The sequence below is a fragment of the Cylas formicarius genome, unplaced genomic scaffold (genome assembly GCF_029955315.1).
Source record: "Cylas formicarius isolate icCylForm1 unplaced genomic scaffold, icCylForm1.1 PGA_scaffold_12__32_contigs__length_19106922, whole genome shotgun sequence".
Lineage (NCBI taxonomy): Eukaryota > Metazoa > Arthropoda > Insecta > Coleoptera > Brentidae > Cylas > Cylas formicarius.
In genome coordinates this window covers 10,869,265-10,893,376 of record NW_026844225.1, presented here as the reverse complement: position 1 = coordinate 10,893,376, position 24,112 = coordinate 10,869,265, and the positions used below count along the sequence as shown (strand labels likewise).

The following is a 24,112-nucleotide window of genomic DNA, read 5'->3' as shown; positions in this document are numbered from 1 at the left end:
GCCGCGAAATCGTTTAATCGTTTTTTTATTTCTCGGTTGATAATCGTTCAAGTGAATCAATTTTTTGATGCCACGCGAATTGAAGTGGCCGAAAAGAATTATGGATCGGACCGTATTTTTTTCACTCTTCTTGTGTTAACCCTTAGTCATAGAGATCGTTTCTACTGAGGGATGATATTTTCCAGTACTTTCAATTTTCAACCGTTTGCTACAGATTTTAACCAGTAAAATGTTTATAAACCATATGTCTCGGATAAAACTAGGTCCATGTCTCTACTAATCACTCCAGGGAAATTTATGGTTATTGCGTTTCCTCTTCTGCGTTTCAGAGGATGTGGCCATTTTGTTGTTTCCGTTGGGCATTTGCTATAAACGTGAATTAAAATAAAGTTGGTTGAAATTATATAACTCCTCTGATCGAAATTTACCAATTAATTTCTCAGATGCGGATAGAATTAACAGACATTTTGCTCAATATTTCAGTTAAGTGCAACAAAAATGGCGATATATGAGGGGAGTAGTGAGGTGCACCTTATGTTCGATGTAAGTACTGCTTTGCCGAGTATTAAGACCAATGCCTGTGGTACAGACCCCTACATCACTAATATCATAAGCAACTACTTTCCTCAAAGCCCAATGATGGGAATCAGAATTCCCTTACTCAAAATCAATCAATCAATCGTTGAGGTGGATAGTGTTTTTTCAGGGTCCAATAATGTGCTTTCTGTTTGAGAGTGTGTGTGAGAAAGACAGAGAGGGAGGGGGGCGGGAGAGAGCGATGATGGTGAGGGAGGTGAAAAGGGGCGAGAGTGGATGGCGAGGGGGATGGCGGGGGGTGGAGAGTGGAAGGGAGACAGAGGGATAGAGAGAGAGACGACACACAATTTTAGCCATTAGTTCTGATTTAAGTCTACAAGTATCTTTCTAAACAACACGCGCTAAAATCGCTCCAAATCCAAATTACAGCTATTCGGTAGGATTAAATTCGAGAATCGGTATTGACGACCACAATTCAAGTGAGACGGCACTTAACTTGCTAGCTTGATTGAAATTTAGTCTTTACAGAGCATATAGCAAAGAGCATATATCATATTTTAGCCACTTTACTCCCGTCATTTTCTAAATACCCAAATGAAAGTTAGGTTATGAGAGGCACTAGTACTCTCTCATTTCAATGATGCAAGCTTTATCTACAAACCCTGTCTTCGGCAGTCGGAGCTATATCATATTTAAAATGTGTACAGTAGTTGCCGTGGTGCGTTTTATATATTTAACCTAAGTCAATCATATCATCCCATATGTTTTATCATTAATACATAAAATTAATGAACTTCAGTGGTAGAATATCTTTTATCGAAGCATTTCTCGTTGCTTTGTACATGGTTTAGCAAGATGCTCTTTTCTTACTTCAGAAAGTCACAAATTTGTTATTATATTTATGGCATTGGGAACAGTAAATAATGAAGGGTATTTTACTTCCTGCAGAGCTCTTCTAGGGTAGAAAGCACAGATATGCGGGCATCTGCATCTTTAATTCAATGAGGATAGCCCACACTACAGCGCTTAGGACTCAGTAGGAGCATTGTGCTTCTTTCTGGCGAGAGCACATGGCAGCTCCAGGTGTCTCGCTGATTACCGTAGACACACGACATTCGCACAGAATATGTTCTATCTCTTCTTCCTGTTCCCACAATTAATTGGTATTTGTTAAATTTGCAATGAGCTGTGATCATACCTGCCGCCATGCGTAACTTTTGACTGGACATATTCTGTGTTCGGCCGCTCTTTTGTTTGAATAGCTTAATAGCTTCCTACTTAGCTAACAGTTTTCTTCTTCATGCAATGGACGTAATGAATCGGAAGGTCTCAATGTAACGCACTGGTCATTAGGTCACTCGCGCATTACAGATAGAAGAGGAACTTTGCGGCACTACATAAAAATGTGTACATTTTGTACCAATCAGTTACCGGAATAGCGATTTTTTCAAATAATAGGTTTAATTAAGGGCGATTTTTGATTTTGGTTTTGTGAAATTCTGTTAAGAAAGCAATGCCTTTTTAGTTTTTGAGTGGTAATTCACCAAAAAATCCTTAATAATGGTCATAGTTATTTTAGTTAAAAAGTATTTAACCTATTTATCTAGAAATTATTGGCACACGTGGGTATTAAAATTAGAATTAATATCTTCGATGTTATCTTAGCACATATTTCAGTAAAAACTAGCTTTAATTTTTTTTCCTAGCTGTTAATGTGTTTTTTAAATTTGTGTATTATATTATATATTTAACAAAACTCCATTGCTTTTATGATGAATATGGAATATTTTACAAAACATTATAACTGATATATGAGAAACACGTTTTGAAATATATCCAGTTTTTAGCAAATACTCAAAAAAAATTTGTTGGTGATTTCTTACCCAAACTTTAATAATGGCCCTACTGGTCCGCGCCGGGCAATAGGATATCATTAAAACGCTCCCTTTGAACAAGCCGGATTTTTGCGTTTGTTTCAGAAGCAAAACGGCAACTTTACGTTTTGATATCAATATTTCCGTTACTATATCTGTAAACAAATGAAAGAAAAAAAAGCGGAGAAACGTTTGATGCGAATCAAGTATAATCTGAAATTTACGGGAAAAAATAACTTACAGGATTTTGATTGGGTTTTCTGTTAGCCCGGATAATTACACGATATCTTTCGGATACATTCGCTTCACACGAAAAATGACTTTCAAATATTAAACTTAATCTGCCGTCATTTTCTCCCATCCTAACGCATCAAAATGCATTTTAACCGAAATTAAACTCGACTGCATATATAAGACACGCTCGTTTAAGTCATTAATCTTTCTAATCATATGTTACATTCTACCGCGATCCACTTTATAATTAGTTTGAAATTAATTCTCCGTATTAATTCATTGCGTATATTCTAGCGTGATAATTTTTCATATCTTAAGGATGCTTAACGATTTAATTTTCCACCTGACTGGGGAAACCTTAATGAAAAAAAATGGCGTGTATTAATAACATCATTTGCACCACCCACGTAAAATGTCTTCCCAAAGCTCACAAAGACAGGACTTATTAGTCACAAACTCGTTTATTTTATGCATTTCAATAGGAAACTACATCAAGGGATACATTTGAATGTCCTTTTATAAAATTACGGAATAACAGAACATTTAACAAATGAAAAAATCAATTAAAAGACTTTCTGTGTATTGTGTATAATTTCAGTTTGACCGGGTTATTAAGGGATGAAATAATATTGACTGCTAACTAATGTGCTTTAAGCAAAATTGATTCACCGCATTCATTATAAATCTAGTGACGCCCGGTTTACTAATTACCTAGTTAAATTGTCAGAATTATTAAAATTAATATGAAATAAATGAATAATTTTTAAAAAAAATATGAAGAAAGTCTACGTTATATATAGTAATGTTTATATATATTAAAATCCAAAGCACTGTAATAAAAGACTAAGCAAATGAATATCCGACAATTTCTTCAAAATCACATAGCCAAAAGTGACAAGTTTTATTTCTAAAGGTAGTAGTTGATATTAGCGTTATTCGAAGCTGACACAAAATATGTGTATTACTAAACCTAATTCTAACCTGACATGAGCATAAACTGTAATAAACAAGAACAAGAGAAAAGGAAAAAACTAATATTTATAATTACCGTTAACGAGGCAATAACATTTTTGCTTTACTAATGAATTTCGAAAAAAAACCTCCTAATGGGGTCATTGAGAAAATAGGTGAAAATTTTAAAATATTTGTTCTTGGCGTGGACAGAAAGAGTGTGTTACTATGCTTAGAGTTTATACGTGGAACAACAACATTTAGTCTATATAATATCCCAATCGAATAAGTTATTTAAATTTTTAAATAAAGTGGTAATAGTAAAATAGTGGTAATTATATATATATATATATATATATATATATATATATATATATATATATATATATATATATATATATATATATATATATATATATATATATATATATATATATATATATATATATATATGATGACACTATATTCCGGGATATCATCCGTTCGCTCGTTGAACTCCGACTGGAATCCTGCATCCGACTGGAATCCTGCAAATCTTGCATCCGACTGGAATCCTGCAGACGTTTCGCCAAAATCTCACTTGGCATCTTCAATGCTCGCGCTCCGAAAACACTTCGAACACTGTTTTCGGAGCGCGAGCATTGAAGATGCCAAGTGAGATTTTGGCGAAACGTCTGCAGGATTCCAGTCGGATGCAAGATTTGCAGGATTCCAGTCGGATGCAGGATTCCAGTCCGAGTTCAACGAGCGAACGGATGATATCCCGGAATATAGTGTCATCACATTTTTCCATCCGTGAATCAATACGTGAGAATATATATATATATATATATATATATATATATATATATATATATATATATATATATATATATATATATATTCTCACGTATTGATTCACGGATGGAAAAATGTGATGACACTATACTCCGGGATATCATCCGTTCGCTCGTTGAACTCGAACTCCGGAACTCGGAGCGCGAGCATTGAAGATGCCAAGTGAGATTTTGGCGAAACGTCTGCAGGATTCCAGTCGGATGCAGGATTTGCAGGATTCCAGTCGGATGCAGGATTCCAGTCGGAGTTCAACGAGCGAACGGATGATATCCCGGAGTATAGTGTCTATATATATATATATATATATATATATATATATATATATATATATATATATATATATATATATATATATATATATATAGCTCTTTATTCATTTAAGAATACAGCTTTTACTATTTGTCCTAGTATATCGCAGCCAAAACAACTTGTCGTTGTTTTATTGAACAATTTTTCGTTATCTCTTTCTACCATTTTCCTCCTTGTCATATCTGTCACTTTCCGCATCAATAACTGAGATCGTGTATTTTTGTTTAACTTGCTTGGCTGTAATGCCCTTAACTAACGTTGTTAGGGTTTGTGGTCGTGATTTTTGATTTTTTTTTCATCATTTAGTAATTTTTGGAAATTGGCAACTGTGGAAATTTAATTTTCTACCAGTAGATTTACAACGACTTATTTATAGGCCATTATATCGTTAATTTGCAAATAATCGAATTTACGATTTGTGGCGGATGGCCTGCAAATTGCTTTTGAATTCGACTGAAGTGGTATTTTTCTTTATTTAATGCTCTCGGTTCGGTAAAATGAAACAATAAAGCTGGAATAAAAAGCAGTAGGAGACAAGCCGCGGGACTGACGTCTCTATAGGTAATTAAGTTCGAGCTTCTCACCATAACTCTGACATAATAATATTTAAGAGTCCCGTTTCAGCGTTCACGAATTTTTCTCTTAGAGAAACTGCGAGACAGTTTTTTTATATGCGCTGACGGAGGGATGATTACATCAAGGATATCAATTTTCCTCCGAAAATTGCCGCAGAACTAATTTGATTGCTTCCACTATAACAAAATAATGCATTAAGACAAATTAGGTTAATTCGAAATTTTATGTTTTTTTTGTTTTTTTTTTTGGAGCTAGAGCATTTATTCAACATTTAAAAACTGTAGGTTTTTAGTTTCTTGAATTTTTAACTTTAATTTTAATTTTAATTTCCTCGTCTTCCTTCTCTCAACTAAACTGAAATCCTTTCATATTTTACAAATTTTCTTGGTCAGAGATACCAACGTGTAGTTATAGGAAATACTCATTCAGATGACATTGCTTTCGAGAGGGATGTTCCACAGTGGCCAGCTATCCTTAATCGAGATAAGGAAAGATTGCAATCTCTCAGACTTCAGACTTCAGACTTCAGACTCGACTTCAGAATGCTTGTATTCGTTTTAGTTACAATTTCAGAAAGTATGACCATATTTCACAGTGCCTCTCTGATTCGGTTTGGCTCAAGCTGGAGAACCGTTCAGTTTTTCACTTTTGTTTTTTCGCTTAACTCCAATAAGACCCCGTCATACTTGTTTGATAAACTTTGCAGAGAAAATGATATTCATAGTCAAGACACCCGTCATTATTTAAGATATTGCGTTCCTAGACACACTTCGGTAACTTTCCAGAGATCTTTTATAGATAACGCAGTTAAATTATTTTTTCTACTCCCATCTGTAAAATACCTAATTACCCACCGATCTAGTGTGCGGGAAGCGTCACTTTACCACGTCAGTTTCGTTTCCCCCGAATCCGAGCCACTTCGGACATTTCCGGGATTTTACCGCACGGGTTTGGGAGCAATCGGATGTTTTCGGGGATATTTCCCACGCTTTGAATTTTGACGTTTGTCAATTCTGACAGTCATGTCTTGTCTTGCCTTTTACTGCACTTGTTGCATAATATACTATTATTAGGTCCGCCAGTATCCAGCAAAAGCGCATGAGTTTATGAGTCTATTTCTTGTATCTAGGATGTATATACGGGAGTGTATTTTTTTGACAATTATGATGTTGGTGCTGTTATTCTTGTGGTTACATGGAAGAACGCAATGTCGCCAATCTTGTATTATTACTTATATTGTAATATTTTGATTTTCAATAAAGACAGTTTATTATTATTATTATTATTTGATAATTTAATGTTAAATTCAAAACAAACAATTTTTATTTAAAAAATTGATGCTAAAAATCGATTAATAATTGTAAAATATGTTTTACTTTATTAGAATTCCATTTTATGCAACACTTTTAATGGAAATGGCCTGCCCAGTCCTCAATAGTGTTAAATACGATAATGATGATGAAAACTGGGCGTAGTGTTTTTGAGAGAAAAGGATAAAACTTAGTGCGATAAAATAAAATATGAAAGTATATTTTGAGCGAAAGCCATGGTTTATTCAAACACGTCCAATGGAACTGTAATACAATAAATAGAATTTCGACACAGAGAGAAAGAAAATTGAAGAATTGCTTTTAGACCCGTTGAATGAAGGCCTTAAACGGACTTGGCCGAGATGAGTAAAACCGATAAATTCCTTTGTTGGCGTTACACACTATAATCGATCTCTCATCCCAGGCAATAAAACTAAAGGCCAGTGGCGGAACTGCTCCCCCGAGATCGAAGGGCTCACGGCCCGTCTAACAATAATGGCTTTGATCACGTTATACCGGGTGGTTTAATGTTCCGTAACGGAATAACATTCTCTATCTGTTTGGGATCCGGAAAAATTAATACGGACAAAATTTATTTTGGAATAAGCATTGCGAGCCCGAAGCGCGCCTCTGCTGTTTTTTTTCCGATTTTCGAGTTTCCTACACTGGCCGGTTCCAATTTTACTCTCGACATATTGTGGAAAATTTTATAAATGGTCCTATAAAATCGTGTATAAGCAGGTTTCCGATTTCTTTTTAATAAAATAAAGTTCTCTAATACTTACATTTAACGCGAAGGTTGTCGGAAGAATTTAACACCTGGGCATTAAAAATATTTCCGTGACAAAAAGTTTGCGCCCTCAATTACGCCTGATTTATTATTTATTGTATTTATTATTTAGTATTATTATCAAGTGACAAGTTGTATAGGTTCGCAAATAATACTATCATTTGTATCGTTTCGTTTAAAAGTGAGAAATATTCTAAGGAAAAAAAAAATGGTGATAGTCCTTCCCCTTCCAAGCGGCTACATAATATAAAGGGATTCGAATTCGTGCCTATTATATGGGTATTTTATCGATCGAGCGAACTGAAGCTTTTTTATGGCATTTTTATTACGGTAAAATTGATGCGAACCTAACCTAAAAATGCGCGAAAGTATCGACTGCAATACGTATTATTTTATTTCGCTAGGTAGAATTTCGGCATTTTATTTAGAAAACGTTTCAAGTCCAATACCCCTGCCTCACCCAATAATAGTAAGTATTGTTGGGACGAAGAAATTAAATTAAAAAAAAGATGAAATAAACAAAAAATAAAATAGAACAAGATGTAAATAATATTTAAAAAAATCCATAACCTGATTTGTGCAACATTTCCCTGTAAGCCGTTAAGAAGGCAGAAATAAAAAAGAGTAATAAGAAATGAGCTACATTTTAAATTGGACCAACGCTGCACAGATAACCACCCCCATGGATTATAGAGAGGTTGGACTAATATTTTGCCACAGAAAGGAAAATCGGAGATTACAAGTCAGGCGTCTCACCTGTGCAACCCAATTATATTTAATATCGATAGTATTTTAATTCGCAATCAAAACATCACCTTGGGAGTCTTTTGGTGTTCATTTTAAGGAACTTGACCAGAACATTTGAACATTTGAAGAGGTTAGATTGGTTTTTTTTCAATAATATCAGAATAAAGTAAAATCCAGACAGCAATGTTACTAAAAAAACAACTCACAATGGTACTGTTAAAAGCCCGTGTTAAGGCTAGCTTAAATTTATGCTAAGATTTATAATAAAAGCCCTACCTGTGCACTGTGGGACTCTGGTTAAATACAATCAAGCCAAGCTTATAAGTAAATAACCACCTGAAGCACGGTCTTGCTAAGCCTGGATTAGCAGTTTGTGATACAAAACATTTTGTAATATTTTGTTCCAGTTGTAGAACTTCAAAAATCTAAATGTGATCGTATAGAGCGAATTAGTTTGAGATTATGCTTAAAAGTCATACCTGAAACTACATTAGTTATGAACTATGATAGAAATGAAATCTAATTTTCCAGTCGATCCAAATGGTCAACTAAATCAAAAGCTTAGACAATGTTGGCATATACCTATATGGAATTAACATCATAACCACTATGAGGTCAGTTAGTTGGTCATGGTAAAATGATATGTCGATAGAATCCCTAAAATGCTGCCAAAACCATTTTGCCCAATCTGTTAGCTATTGCCGATCATAAAAGACTGGACCTGTATACAGTAGACATCGCAATTGTTGCAATTTTTAAAAATAGGGTTGCTTCAGTCTATCTGGGAATAGGTCCTGCTTTATTTATTAAATAAATGAAACTGAAACGGCAAATTATAGTTACAAAAAACCTTAGTGAAATCCATCAAAATTATTTGGGTTTAACTAGTTTGCTTACAACTCCTTCTACCATTTATGTACAACAGTCTTCTTCTCTTAGCTTCCTTTTGCACTTGCTTTATAGTTTATTAAACAGTAATATAAACAATAATTAAGTTTTCCGTAGTTTTTTAAACAAAATTAATTTTTTTAGTAAAACTGTTACTATCGCTTTTTACAAAACTTCTGGATTCCTCCTGCGTCGGTTTTTGCTTAGTCGAAATTGCTGACGTTTCGCCAATTATCCTGTTGGCTTCCAGGAATCCAGAAAAATTAACTGTTAGTATCCTTTAAACTATTATTCCATATTGTGAATTAAAAAATTACTAAATAATAAATAATAAATAAATAATTTTGAGTAGAGTGTTTTTTGTCGTATTCGTTTATAAGGGACGCAAATTTTTCGAAAAGTTAAATGTATGTTAATGTCGGTCACATTTTCCATAAAATATACGAATAAAACCGGAATGAAAACTGTTACATTAAAATACGCAAAAGGTGGCCTTTTATTCTGGGAAAATTGAGCCTCGGCGAAATGATATATTGTGTCACAAACTAAAGTCCCGTTAAAATATACGGGAATTTTCTATTTTATCTTTAAAAAGGTTGTAATTTCTCTTCCACTAGATCCTACGTGAAAGAATTGTTTCCAATTTTCGGGAACCGCTCCCAGTAAAATATGTCGACATATCCGAAACGTACCAATTACGCAATGTGGTTTCAAATACTACGTCTTTATTCGGAAGTAAGAATATTGTCTCTAAAATATATTCAATATTTTACCTCCAGGACTAATACAACAAAAATTTACTCACTTCTCTTCTTCTGGGTCCGGTCTCTCCATATGTTTCCTGAAAACAATTGAACATATTAATTTTAGTGCACTTTCGATGTAGGTACATGGAAAATGGAAATAACTTTATTATACAGGATGGTCCTAAAAATATTCACACCCAAATTATATTGTTTAAATAGTAAAGACATAGTAGTAATGTAGTTTGCAGCAGCACTAAAGAAACAAAATTTTTGTCTCATAAAGCTCTGAAAATTATATTTAAAAAAAACAATACGATAATGATAGAATAATGGACTAATGATTGGAAAGTGTGTGAAAAAACATCCATTACTGTCCACTAGAGTGTGTGTGACTCGATATCCGGAAAGTGAAAAACGCGGAGGGCTGAAGCATTTCGAAGCTTATTGAAGGGATTTAGGCAAACAGGAAATGATGCCTTTTAGGGAACTAATCACTAATTAATTATGCCTTTCAATTGTTGAGCCTGCTCAATAAACTTTAATTGCTTTAGGTCTTTGCTTTATGCTTGCTTTTTTGCTTTTTTTTATTGAAGTTAATGTTTTACCGAACATCTGTATACAATGCGTCCCAGATGCAATTATATATGCAGGAAAGGTTAAGCGGGGAAAGTTTTTGAGGAAACTTAGTGGTTTCGATTTTTCGATTTTTGGAAAGAACGTAAAATTTTCAGTTCAGTGATATCTCCCAAGCGCACACGATTTTATTACACTTCGTAAAGTTAGATTTTATTTATTTTATTAGTAGGCCATGATTTATTTAAGACGTTTATCCATCTAAAGACATCGACGTTAAATAATTCAAAGCATCAAAGTTGGAAACGAGATACTTCGGAAGATTTATGGTCTAGGAAAAGTGGCTGAAGAATGGAGAAGAAAACAAACGAAGAACTAAAGACATCTTGAATGAGTTGTAAAAGCCCAGCGATTGCGATGATTTGGGCATGTGCAAAAAATAAATTGAGAAAGAAGCCTAAAAGTATTCTTCAATTGGGGGATCGAGAGAAAAGGAAGATCGATATGGAAAGTAGAGGTGGAACTGGGGATAGCCGGATGGAGAGAAAAAGCCGAAAGAGAATATGGAAAAAACTGACCCTACAATTTATGGGCCTTTTTGGCTTGGAGTGCTAATATATATATATATATAAACATATATAGAAAGGAATGTATTTCACACTTGTAAAAATACAATTTATTTCTTAGTATATCTTTATTGTAAGAAGAATTTTATTTTTTACAAAATCTTCCCAGCAGTTTGCTTTTTTACTTTTTTTCTGCACGCAATATTGCATAAAAAGTTTCAAAACAGGTGGTAGATTATGGTGTGACTTGGGGCTCTGTGATAGGTCCCTGTTACTTTTGGCCCCATTTATTGTAATGTAATATAACCTTGCCGAAGTCTCAACAAATAAAGTCAATATTGTTGTTTTGTATGTTGCCTTGAAGTTTTACTTTATCCTCAACTGACTTTCGAGAAGCACATTGTGGTAAAAATGTATATTTTGCACTTCTTGAAGGATTGTTGCCTTGCTATATTCTATGGGAGAATTGCCTGAAAAAAAATTTTCAAATTCAAAGATTTTATCAACAATTCCAAAAAGTTTTCTTTCAAATCAGCCGCTTGATGTTGAAATGCAGGCTGTGGATCATGGAGTGCCCTGGGACTCTGTGTCCTGGGTTCCTTTCATTTTTAGCACCATTTAATGTAAGGTAATTCAACTTTTTTTAAAAAGATTAGAAAGGAATGTATTTCAGGCTTGTAAAAATAAAGAATATTTTTTAATTCATTAATTTTTTTATAAAACCTTCTCAGCAGTTTGCTTTTTTACCATATACCTATGGCCATTTTCAATTGATTTTCCAATATACTTTAAAGCGCATCTAAATGGGATAAATTTGAACTTTCAGTTAATTAGCTACAGAGCTGCATACGTATTTTACTAATGAATACAATAAAATCTATACTTTACAAGCAAAAATGTTGTAGTTAAGTACCAGTTCCCATTTAAATCACGTGGACACCCAAGGCACAACTGGCCATTTATGACCTCTGACTCATTTATGCAGTTCATCTTGTTGATCTAAAATTGAAATTGTTAGATTTGGAGTTAAAATCAAGCGATATAAATTCGTTGGCGTTGGTTGCAAAAAATTGAACTTTAATTAAAATTGATTAACCTAAGAAATCCCTTGCGCTGGCACTTAAAATAGCTCGGGTAATTAGTTTTCAGCGTAATATATCAGTTAGTGTATTAATCTTGCACGAGGCTTCGCGGTCGCTCAATGTCCATTGTTCGTTTCAGGAATTTTCAATTTTCAATTACACGTAGCAAATATCGATGCTGTCAACACAATATATTTAAAATTAATTACCGCTTGATACTGTAAATCATTTTTATATGCCGTTTAATATCCTAAGCTTCATTGTCAGCTTTCGAAATTTAGATTTGAGGTCACAGTTAAGCTCTTTTGTAGTGTGTAATATATAACGCAGTTATTACACTGCGCCATATTTAGGGATATTAAACTGAGGTGAATAGATAGGACGGAAGCTTTGCAGGGAAATTTTCCGAATTTGAGTCCGACTAGACTTTATTCGTCTTCTACGCCGCCATGTCTATTTGGACTTGGTTAAATATGAACGCTTCTGAAATTAAATCTGTGACTTTATTAATTAAAGTAACGTTTCTATACAATTTTTCTATAAATGTGCACGATTTAAGGACTTCAAATAATTGCTTCTTTCTTCCTGATAAATGAAATTATTGTTCTATTCTGTTTTAGAAGTTTTAGTTAGTGTTGGCAGCTTTTACAGGAGCTTTCCTTAATGTCTTTGGCCAAGGGAATATAGAGTTGAAATTACTTAGAATCTCAAGTAAGAGGGAATTATTAGAAAAAAACTGATTTGATTAGGCATTGGGTTTTCGAATCATTTTTCCAGGTATGTTAAATGGTTTTCGAATAATCTTAATCCACATTGTCCCAAGAATAAAAAAAATAAAAAAACACTTTTTGCATGCATGAAGTATGTAAATGCACTTTAGACTTATTACAAACGCAAATTGTGTGGCTGTGGCAGATTCTACATCTCCTTCGGGCTTTATTAGCATGACCAATCATAAGGTGACCTTGATTATCATAACGCACTTCATCTATGGCAGGTGCAAGATTTCTGTGAGTAATTATTTTATCAGTTTTTAAAAATGGCAATGCAATGTAAGATTTAAAATCAAATCAATCACTTCGTCATCAAAAAACATAAAAAATATTTCAAGCGGAGTTTTTCCACAAAGGCTATTTTTTAGTTCCTCACATGATCTAAATTCATCGGATATAGGTGTGTGAGTGTACTCAATCTGACATTTCTTCCATTTGACATTAGAAGCAAGAAAGCATACGTCTTCTTTTGAATTCCAGGGTTTCATCATCTTATGAGTCCCATTCAGGTTCAGTAGTTGATGCATTACAGGACTGTTGAAGGACAGCTGTATCATTCGGTGTATGTAACTCGAAAGTTCCAACTATATCAGTTGGTTCGCCAAGCTCTTGTAGATTTGTGTTATCTTTCATATTTTCTACGTCAGTCAAGGTATCCCCATTGGGTGGAACATAGACCGCGTCAATATGTTCTGTAAATATTTTTTCACGTTATTTTTAGCATAAATTTACAAGGAATGGAATGCTACAATACATAATAATACGTAAATCCAAATAATACTTACGACTTTCATTGTTATTGTCCTCTTCCATTACGATCTCCTCCATAGCCGCCTCTTTTGAGTCAAATATCTCGAAAATGCCATATTTGACGAACTATAACGTTCACTGCACAAGACACAAAACTAATACTAAAGACTTGTCTAGAATTGCAATAACAAATAAAACATAAAATATTTTCAAAAAATAAAGCATAATCAATATAGTATTTCCAGTGTATGTTTTCTGCGATGTAATCTAAATGCTATAGACTTAACAAAAATGGCAATACGAATCCAAAATACTTTTTTTTTACTATTTTGGATTTACTTGAAAATGTGATGCAAATTTATTTTGTTAACTTTTGAAGTCATATATAGGATGTTTCCTTTACACATAAATTAGCGATTTCTACGGTTTTATGTCCTTTAGTAGTGATAATAATAAAATTTCTAAATGGATGTGCAAAAATATTTCCTGGATATGACAAAAAAAATCATAGAATACGTGGTGCACTAACGCACCACTGGAACAAAACGGGTTAAAAATTCCGAAATTTTATTAAATTATTTTAACCACGATTTCCTAATAGATGTATTTGCGCGTTACAAATTATTTCATTGGGTTTAATTTAGATATTATTTAGATGTAAATCATTTTCTTGGAAATGACATATTTGCACGTAAAATATTTTTTTCGCCATTTGTTGGGCGACAAAATGATTTTATTCCTGTCATATTATTACTATGAAATTTACACTGAGCATGATTTTTTCATCTAAGCTGCTATGTATAATATACTGTTCTTTTTTCTTACTGCGCCTTGAAAGTGCTCAATAGAATAATTTCCAATTGTCAAAAATAGTACAGCGCGACGTGTCAACCGACAAATCTTGTTTGCTTCCTCGTATCGTTGTAAATCCTATAAACACTTGGTTTGTCGTTCTAAATGCCTGGTTTCCTTAGCGTGATTTGAGGCTAACGATGGCAAACATTTTATGAAGCGTAACGAAAGATAAGAAACTATTAACAAAATAGCATCTTGTCTAGGATATAAGTGCCTTGCCTGAAAAGTAGATATATGTATTAAGTCTGGTGAATCTCAAATTAAAGGGGCTGGAATCAAATGTCTCCAGATATACGTGTGTTTACATATTATTTATAATAATGATAGTACAAAGATAAATGAGGACAAAAAGACTAGTGAATAAGCGGAAGTTACAATTATATATAATAATGAAATCATTTAAAATCTAAAGTAAGAGTGAATAATTAAAAAAAGAACTCATTTGATTCAGAATTTTTTGAAATAAGATTTCCTATTACTTAATTATATTGTAAGTAGAATTTTGTACTTATGATGATTGCTCAACAAAAACATGAAAGGTTTTTTAGTATATTTGTGGCACAAAACTTTGGGCTTTTTCTTTGAATACGCTGAGAAAGTATGGATTACATCGTTAAAACCAAAAAATGTTTGATTTCTCATAAACATGGCGACACCGAATTAGAGAAAGACAACGAGAGAATACAAGCCGGGCGTTATTTGTCAGGATCTCTTTACGAGATTAAATTCGATCGTTTAACTGTCCCGGATTTTAAAAGGAAAAGACGTAATAAAGCATTCAATTCATTTGGGTAACAGTCCACTGGAAACTGATAAAACGCTGTAAATGCAATGGGAAACGAAAACGTAACTAAGCGTACCAATATAATAAAATTTTTCCGGGCGTTTAGAAAATTGGAAAATTGGCCACATCGGCTTTCAGCCGCACAACTGATCGGGCTTTTGCTTTAGCGTTGGCTATCTAATTAGGGATTAACCGATTTGTACACGTTGCTTTTAGCTATTTCCTCGGTGAAATCGTTTAAGTGATCAATTTAAAGGGTCGATTCCCTAACGAGAGATAGTCTGAAGCTTTCCGATCGGGTTTTAGGTATCCAGTTATTGGCAAAATACTTAAGCATACGTGAATACGTCCATAAATTCCTGTAAAATTTGATGTCTCCGTGCTTTCATTTGACAGCTTACTTTGTAGCAATGAGTTAGTTCTATGCCACTGCGAAACACAATCTCTTCTTCCAGAGTTATTGCATAAAAAGTTTCAAAGCAGGTTGTAGATTATGGTTTGACCTGGGGCTCTATGATAGAGGCCTTTTACTTTTAGTCCCATTTAATGTAGTGTAATATAACTTTGCCGAAGTCTCAACAAATAAACTCAATATTAATGAAAACTTTTAGAATTGTTCTCTTCTCGATCAAGTGTCAACTTGTCTTAAAGTTTTACTTTATATACATATTTTTCATTTTTCGGAGGATTTTTGTGTTACGTAATTTTGATCTGATTAAAGATTCATTTATATTTCATGAATTCGGCTCTAGTGCTTGTGGATTGCGATAGAATTCCAAGGGTAGATATTTAAAGACTTATTAAGGACGTGTTTTTTGTATTCGTTGCTATATCCGATTAGAGAATTGGCCAAAATGTAATTTTTAAATTACAATTAAATGTAAACAATGTTAATGTAAAGTTTTTCCTAACACATTTATTGTTTACGCAACATAAGTTATTATTTATTAACAAGCTATTACAGTTTAAAAATCTCTTTCTTAGGAACGTAGACGTATATTAAAATTTTGCTATTGCGGTATCGTAAATCCCTATATTTACTTAAAGTAAAATATCTTTGTATATTTCGCGCAATTTAAAGATGGATATAAAAGTCTTAAAGCTAATTTATAAAATGTATACCGAGACTGTCGTGGATACGGCAACAAATTTTGCGGCGTGTCCAATTTAAACCCAGAACTGCATCAGAAGATGCATTTGGCAAAATAAATGTAGACGATTTGCAACTCTGTTTTGAAGTTTCCTTCTCAAAGTACTAAAAATTTAAATTTGAAAGTATATGTATTTGAATTTTTCACATGCGCGAGTTGTCCGTGTGGTATATCGATCGGAAACATTTGCCTAGATTTCACTATTGTCGATTGATTTTTTGGATTTTACTTTACAATTATGGTGTTATTGATTTTAAGATATATGGAATGAAATGATACCTGCATATGCGAATTATGTTAATTAATAACAAATAAGCTTAAATATTTGAGTAAATTTGGTTAGACTTGTGTAGTTAGAATATGGGCGATATATTGGTAACTACTGATTTGATCCTAATATATATATATATATATATATATATATATATATATATATATATATATATATATATATATATATATATATATATATATATATATATATATATATATATATATATATTCTCACGTATTGATTCACGGATGGAAAAATGTGATGACACTATACTCCGGGATATCATCCGTTCGCTCGTTGAACTCCGACTGGAATCCTGCATCCGACTGGAATCCTGCAGACGTTTCGCCAAAATCTCACTTGGCATCTTCAATGCTCGCGCTCCGAAAACACTTCGAACACTCGATATATATATATATATATATATATATATATATATATATATATATATATATATATATATATATATATATATATATATATATCAATGGGTTGAACTGATAGCTGAAGTAGGATGTCATCAACAAATAAGGAACGTTCTTATTTATTTCAGCTCTCACTAAGTAACTGCAAATATTCCTAATTTAAATATAATCATTTTTTATTAGATTTTCCGAAAATAAAACTTTTTAGATAAAACCAAAACTTTAAGATTGCAAAAGAGAGAGAAAAAATGTATTTCAATGTATGTATATCAATTGCATTTATATAGAATTAAACTTTTTATCGCTTTGGCAAAACGTTCTCTTCTTGGTGGGCCAAATAAATGTATTGTCAATGATTGTTAAAATATTAGATATTTTTAGGGGCTTTTTTTCATAAAACGTACCTGGGATTAGATTTTCAAGTGTATATCTATAATATAGGATGAACCTTTTCAAAATGCACATACATAAATTTACAAAGAAATTATACAACTATGTATATTAACCGCCTGGCGAATTAACCATAAAAATAACTATATAACCATTTTTAAAAAACATGGTTAAAGTTAAACTGTTTAGTCATTTCTCGATGTGTGTCTCCATTTTGGCAATATCTGGAAATACCCTATACATCTTAAATGTTTATAACAAATGCTGCAGACTCATGAAAAACACAAAATGTCAGTAATGCTAAAAAATAACTGAATTATCTTCAAATTTTTGCGTCAAAATAAACTACGCACTGGACACATAAGATTTCTTTACGAATAGAAGTTAAATACAAAGTTGATTTTAAACTAAGTTTTATATTATACAACTGGCAGGAGAACTTCAGTCGGACAGTGATAAACTTTTATATTAAATAGGACAGTTTGTATGAAAATGATCCAGGCATAAGTATTTTCTGGAGCTTTTATATTATCATATAATCTTTTTTGATGCAATAAAAACTATTTATTTGGACCAAAAATGTAGAATGTATTTTGGAATACGTCATCTCACATCCGAAATAAATAAATTCGAGTCGTGTTTTGTATATAGCATTGACGGAGTTGATTATAGGTTAAATGAAAAGATGCGAAAAAGATCATTCGGGTTCGCGACACTACATTAGTGGGAAATATTTTACAATGTTTCGCTTTTGAGAAGCGAGTAGAAAATAATGAATATACGATTCATCTCTTTCGGTTTATGAAAAGGTTTTAAATGTGAAAACCGCACTTCAGCATTGACACTGTCAAATCTGAAAAGGATTGAAGCATATATAATTTACTCTGCTCGAAGTCGGTCCGCATGAGGGAATACAAAGAACTTTTTAATGGTGTGTTTTTGGTTTCGGTCTACTTTTGGGTCTTTATCCGTTCCGAATATTTATTCGTTTCAGTTTTAAATAATCCGATGTATATTATTTATCAAAAAGCCATTCATATTAAATGGAATATAGATAATATGGGAATTGCGTTGGGCAGAACCCGCATAATTGCGCATTTAAACGATCAACGATCAGAACCCTGCGTTTATTATGAAACAATTTTCCTGAATTTTGCTAATAATTTAATCCGCATTGGCAGGTGGAATTGCCAGTATTTTAACGTGTAGCGTATTAGCGGGTAAATAAACGAAATGAATCCCGAAAATGGGATTTTTTTATGGCTTGGCAAAATTATAGCTTGTTGCGAGCTATTAATCGGCCGTTTCTTCCAAACATCATAATATTTCCATGCAAATCTTTAATAAGAAATGTTTCTTAACCTCGTTTGTTAACTAAACTCAATTTTTTTAAAAATATTGTTCCTGTTTCTTTCAACGATTACAGCTTCTAATATCTCTTTGCGCATCCATTACACCATATACCTAATTTCAATTCAAAATTAAACGGATATAACAGTCAAATGTCAAAGCAAATGCCTAAGTCGATTTCAATTGATAGGATGGGGAGAAAAAAATCTCTTCCTACGATTTTACACTTCAAGCTTTAAATTTACCATAAAAACAAAATCTCAATAATTTTTATCGGTCTATGAGTCAAACCTGTAGTGCAATAACGCCAGGATTTGCAAAGGATTATAACAAAAACGGAAAAACTATCAAGGTGCACATTTCTTGTTTAAAAAATACGTTAATTATATATTATTATTTCCTTTAAAAATAATAATAATCGATACAAAAAATAATTAATTTTAGGAATATCATATTCTGATGATTTCTATATTGTCGATTAAAAAATTTATTAACCATTAACTATTTATTTTTCCAGTTTTTTGTATTTTCTGGATATCGGTATCTTCTTGAATTTTTTGTTTATTATAAAATATTTTCATTAAGTGCTTTGTAATTAAATATTAATCAAAAATATCGATAATAAGATTTGCCATTTTTGACAAAATTAAAGATGATTGTTCTCACCAACAGGCTGCATTTATTTTGTCAATATTTGTTATTACGCATGGGGAAATCAATTGTGAAATTGTTTATGTAAAATAGATAACGAATAGAACGTATTGACATAAAAACGTGTTACTTTTCAAAATTAATTTAAAGAAAAAATTTATTGATCTCAAGAAAACCGAATCACAAATACATTAAATTGAATGTTGACAGCGTATTAGATTTTTAAGACGCCCTGTATATTTATATATATTTTATAAGTAATAAATAAACCACTTTGCAGGGAGGTTTTTTTTGTAAAAATAAAGATGAAGAACTGAATGAGAGTAGCCGTTGGCTATTCACCGTGAGTGGTACCTTAATAATAATTGTTTACCGAAAACGAGACATTGAAAAGTTGATTGTTTAGGTTTACTAACATGCTCTATGCTCTCAGGGCTGTAATTTTATTAACTTCATGTAAAACCAGAAGATAATACCAGTGCATAGACTATGAAAAGTTAAACCCAACATTGCTAGTCAGATTAAAAAAAAAAAATACAGAATAGCCATTTGTTTCACAACGGTGTTGTGTATAAATTTGTGGGACCTTTTGTGGAAATTTTTAGAATAATTAAATTTCATTTTGCCTTCACCCTGTATCTCAAAAGTTGTTCTCAAGAATATCCTATTCAATATTAGTACACCAATATCTATTTCATGGGAACAGAATATTGTGCAAGTGATATGGATGATATCTGCCAAACAAAAAGTTGTACCAAAGAGACTTTTATGATCTGTCTATTAGCAGCACTACAACTACACCTGTGCAATAAAATAACAAAAATGCAGGCATTTTTGTTTACTGCTGCTTATATGCATATCAAAAAATTCACTTTGTTACAACTTTTTGTTTGGCAGACATCATACCATACCATTCTATTCCCATGGAATGGGAAGTCAATATATACAGAGTATTTTATAACCCCAAGTTCACCCTAATATTTCTTAAACTACAAAGACATCATCATTCAAGTTGCCCCTAGTTGATGGGGTAGATATGGGGCAGTCATCATCCAATCCTCATCATCAAATGATGGCGTTCATGGAACTAACATTTTGACAACTACCGAAGTATCTGGAGTAGTTCCGTGGCAAATAGACAAGACATTAATTGTCAAGGCGTTCGATTTTAGAATATTATTTGAAGGCATGAGATCTAGCGGGCAATTTTCGATTTTAATCGTGTTTCAACCTATACAATCCGTCTTTGGATTATAACGGAAAATAAATTACCTTTTCCATTGTGATATAAAGTTTGTGGGTATAATATTTATGATCCACCTTTAATACTAGATTTTAAAGAGGTCTTTGTTCGGAAAATAACTTGGGCGAGAAACTTGATTCAGTGAGTATCTATTAAATCTCCGGATTGCATATTTACAAAAACAGCAGCGAAATTTAGTTCGCTTCGAGTCGGTGAAGTTTCCATTGGAAATTCATTTTCCACGGTTAAATACTAATGCATTATGCATTTTTAAATGAATGTATAATCGTCTTACACTTGCGATTTTACTGCTCCGATACGCCAGGTTTATCCAAATTGCTTTGTTCCGTTTACATGTGGAAAAGATTATTATGACTTTCATTGTATTGACGTATATCGAGAACCGCATTTAACTTAGCAAAGTTTATCGTTGGGGTAAATGAAAATCCATTAGGAGCTGCACAAAGCAATTTAAATATTATAATAATACTTTACAGAAGCTCGTATATAGCATTGTTTTACTGGAATGTTTTGATGTTAGTTGCCTTAAAATGCTAACAACAAATGAATTTGCTTTTGTTTGACGCTGCTTTTTAAAGCTTTGATTTGGGCTTTTTGCCATTTTAATAAAGATTAATTTGTTAATTAATGATTATGAGGAGTTTGAATTGAAATGATTCTAAATTTGCCATAAATCGTTATTTCATGTTCATTTTTTTTTTATTTCTTTCCTCATTCCATATCAAATTAATTTTGTGTAAAAGTTATAGAGCTCTAAATATTATGTTCTGCAATTTGCAGCAGTCGAGTTCTAATTCTTTTAGTTCGCCAGCACTTATCTGCAAGTATAAAGTTCTATTATAAAATAATACATAACTGCAAAATGTCGTAGATTGCAGCCTTTCAAATTAATGAATTAGAAGAAATATTGCGAAATTTGTTTATGGTTTTCGAATTTGGTCTACTTTGGCAATAATATGTGCCATGCAGTTGCATATTTAAGTGTATAAACTACATTTTCTTTTGGAGTTACTTCTACTTCTATATGTTGAATTGACGATACATCGTTCAAAGTGTTTCATAAATATGTTTTTACCGAATCTAATAATATAATGCTACCCGTTTTTCATTATATCTTCCAATTGGAATGGAATTATTATAGCCAAGCTCTTCGAATATATATAATATCCATCGTATTAATAAAAGAATTTTTATTATTATTGCGACGTTGTGATATATCACCATTACAATATACAGAGCCTTTTTCAATCTAACCCAACAGAAAAAAGGAATTTTTGGCTCCCTTGCGGACATAAATATTAAACTTTCTTATATTAGTTAGTTTCTTGTCAACACGCATAGTTCAAATTAAAAAGATACTTTCCATTATTCTAGCATAGTTATTTGATGACGCAAAAGTATCACAAATTAATTTTTCACAAAATATCACACACATACTGTATTTTTCCAAATGCCAAAATTTGTTTATACCATAGCAAAAATATTTAACATGTTACCCGTTGAATATAAGAATGAAAAATAAATTCAAGCAGTGACAAATAAATAATAAAATAACTTGGTTCTGTGCTTAGTACGAATCGTAAAGCCGCATCGGGAATAGTCTCTGACTATTATTGTTACACGTTCCTTAAAACTCATTCCATTTGAATCTCTTATAATTAATAATCCTTAGATTTTATAATATTTAAAACAAAAAATAGTTTGAGCAATATATAGTCCATCATATAACATACAGTTATTTTCTCCATGAATTGTATTGTATTGTTTTGCAACCTGTTCCACTAGTTATAAATTTGCAAAAATATTTTCACCACCTTGTTAAGTGCACACCCAGACTGTGAATGTTATGCTGTAATTAATGTTGTTGCAAATAAATTATTACTTATTAATTATGACTTACCCATATTTTCTTTAACCTTAGTGTGCTATAATTTTTAAAACTGCAATGGTACTATCGGTATGCCAAACTTGAAAAAGTCCTGTTTTAATTTTTCAGAAATCAAGCCTATAGTGAATCGCATAATATGGTATTGCAATGTGTGCCTCGAGTATTTTTATCATGAAATATTTTAAAGAGTCTCCACGCAAAAATTGCTTCTAACTGAAATCAAATCAAATAAGCCATTTTATCTCCGATATACGGAAACACGTCGGTATGTAAACAGAGCTATTGAATTAGCTACCCCAAGCGAATCTCGTATTAAGTTTATAGTGTTTAAAGTGGGTTCAACAATTTTCAGCATGTAGCAGGAAATAAAATTGTCCCCTAGCTGGCGCATAAATTTTATTTAGGCAAGATGGTATCGGGATAAAATAAAACGCGTTTAGTCGATGTGGAAGTTTTTATATATTTATAATATTATAGTTACGCGCGCGTCGCTGAAATAAATTTCCATTAAAGTTTGGAGTGCTATAAGTGGTTATGGGGATATTTAAATAATCTTCAGCGGTTTCGTGATACCCGTCTTTTGGTTAGAAAGGAAATGAGAACTACGGACTTTTGGACTTCAAGGTTATTTAACATTGCCTATTTTAAATAGAACAACAGGTACATTTTTAGTTTTTCACTATATTTAATTTGAATAGTCTCTATATTGTTTTGAAAAAAATATTGAAAAAAATTTCGTAAATGTAAACACAATCGGACTTTCTAGATTGATATTAAAAATGGATTTATTTGTTTACAGAGTTTCCAAAATTATCAAACCGATTTTATTATATTCACAGCAAGATTTTTCGTTTTTTTTTAAATAACACACATTGGCTAAATTTTGGTTAGCTTTGGTCCTATCGGATACACCTACTTTAAAGGTCTTCTTGTTATTACATTTTTTATATTTAAATATGATTTTGCCATCTACAGAAATGTACTTTTATTGTCAAAAAATTTATTGTAATTTATATTATTAATTAATATTATATATTGTTTATTGCATTTATTGTACAAAATTCAATTGAATTAGAATAAAATCAAAAAGGGGACATTACATTTAGACCTTAATAATCGATGAAGAATGTGGGACTCATACAATACAAAAGCAAACGATATCATCAGGCTATGTATCCACCAGTTTGGTCCAAACACTGAATTACTTAGCTAAATATACATCGGAAATGTGGATTTTGGATAGTGATAGTGATCGTAAAAACAATTCAATTATAATTCCTCTTTAGGTCATAGAGTGGAAAATCCAAGGGCTATAAATATCGATGAAGAAAGACCCAATAATACAAGGCTTTTCACTCAATCGGTTTATTAAAAGTTTAATGAAATGCATTTTTTTTAAAGAAACTTCCACAGGCTACTGTAATACTTTTTACAAAACTTCTGGGTTCCTCCAGCTTCGGTTTTTGCTGAGTCGAACTTGCTGACGTTTCGCCAATCATCCTGTTGGCTTCTTCAGAGCTTGAGTGAAACTGGAGTT

The 24,112-nt window shown here is 32.3% G+C and overlaps 1 protein-coding gene across 3 annotated transcripts in view; it reads right to left on the bottom strand.

Moving 5' to 3' along the window:
• LOC132708575 (tyrosine-protein phosphatase 99A) overlaps positions 1-24,112 on the bottom strand; it is a 455,230-nt gene that overhangs the window by 199,175 nt on the left and 231,943 nt on the right. For all 3 annotated transcript variants that reach the window (XM_060680970.1, XM_060680971.1, XM_060680969.1), the window contains exon 4: positions 9,859-9,894. In XM_060680970.1, the coding sequence (XP_060536953.1) occupies positions 9,859-9,894 (36 nt within the window). The remainder of the gene's footprint in view (positions 1-9,858; positions 9,895-24,112) is intronic.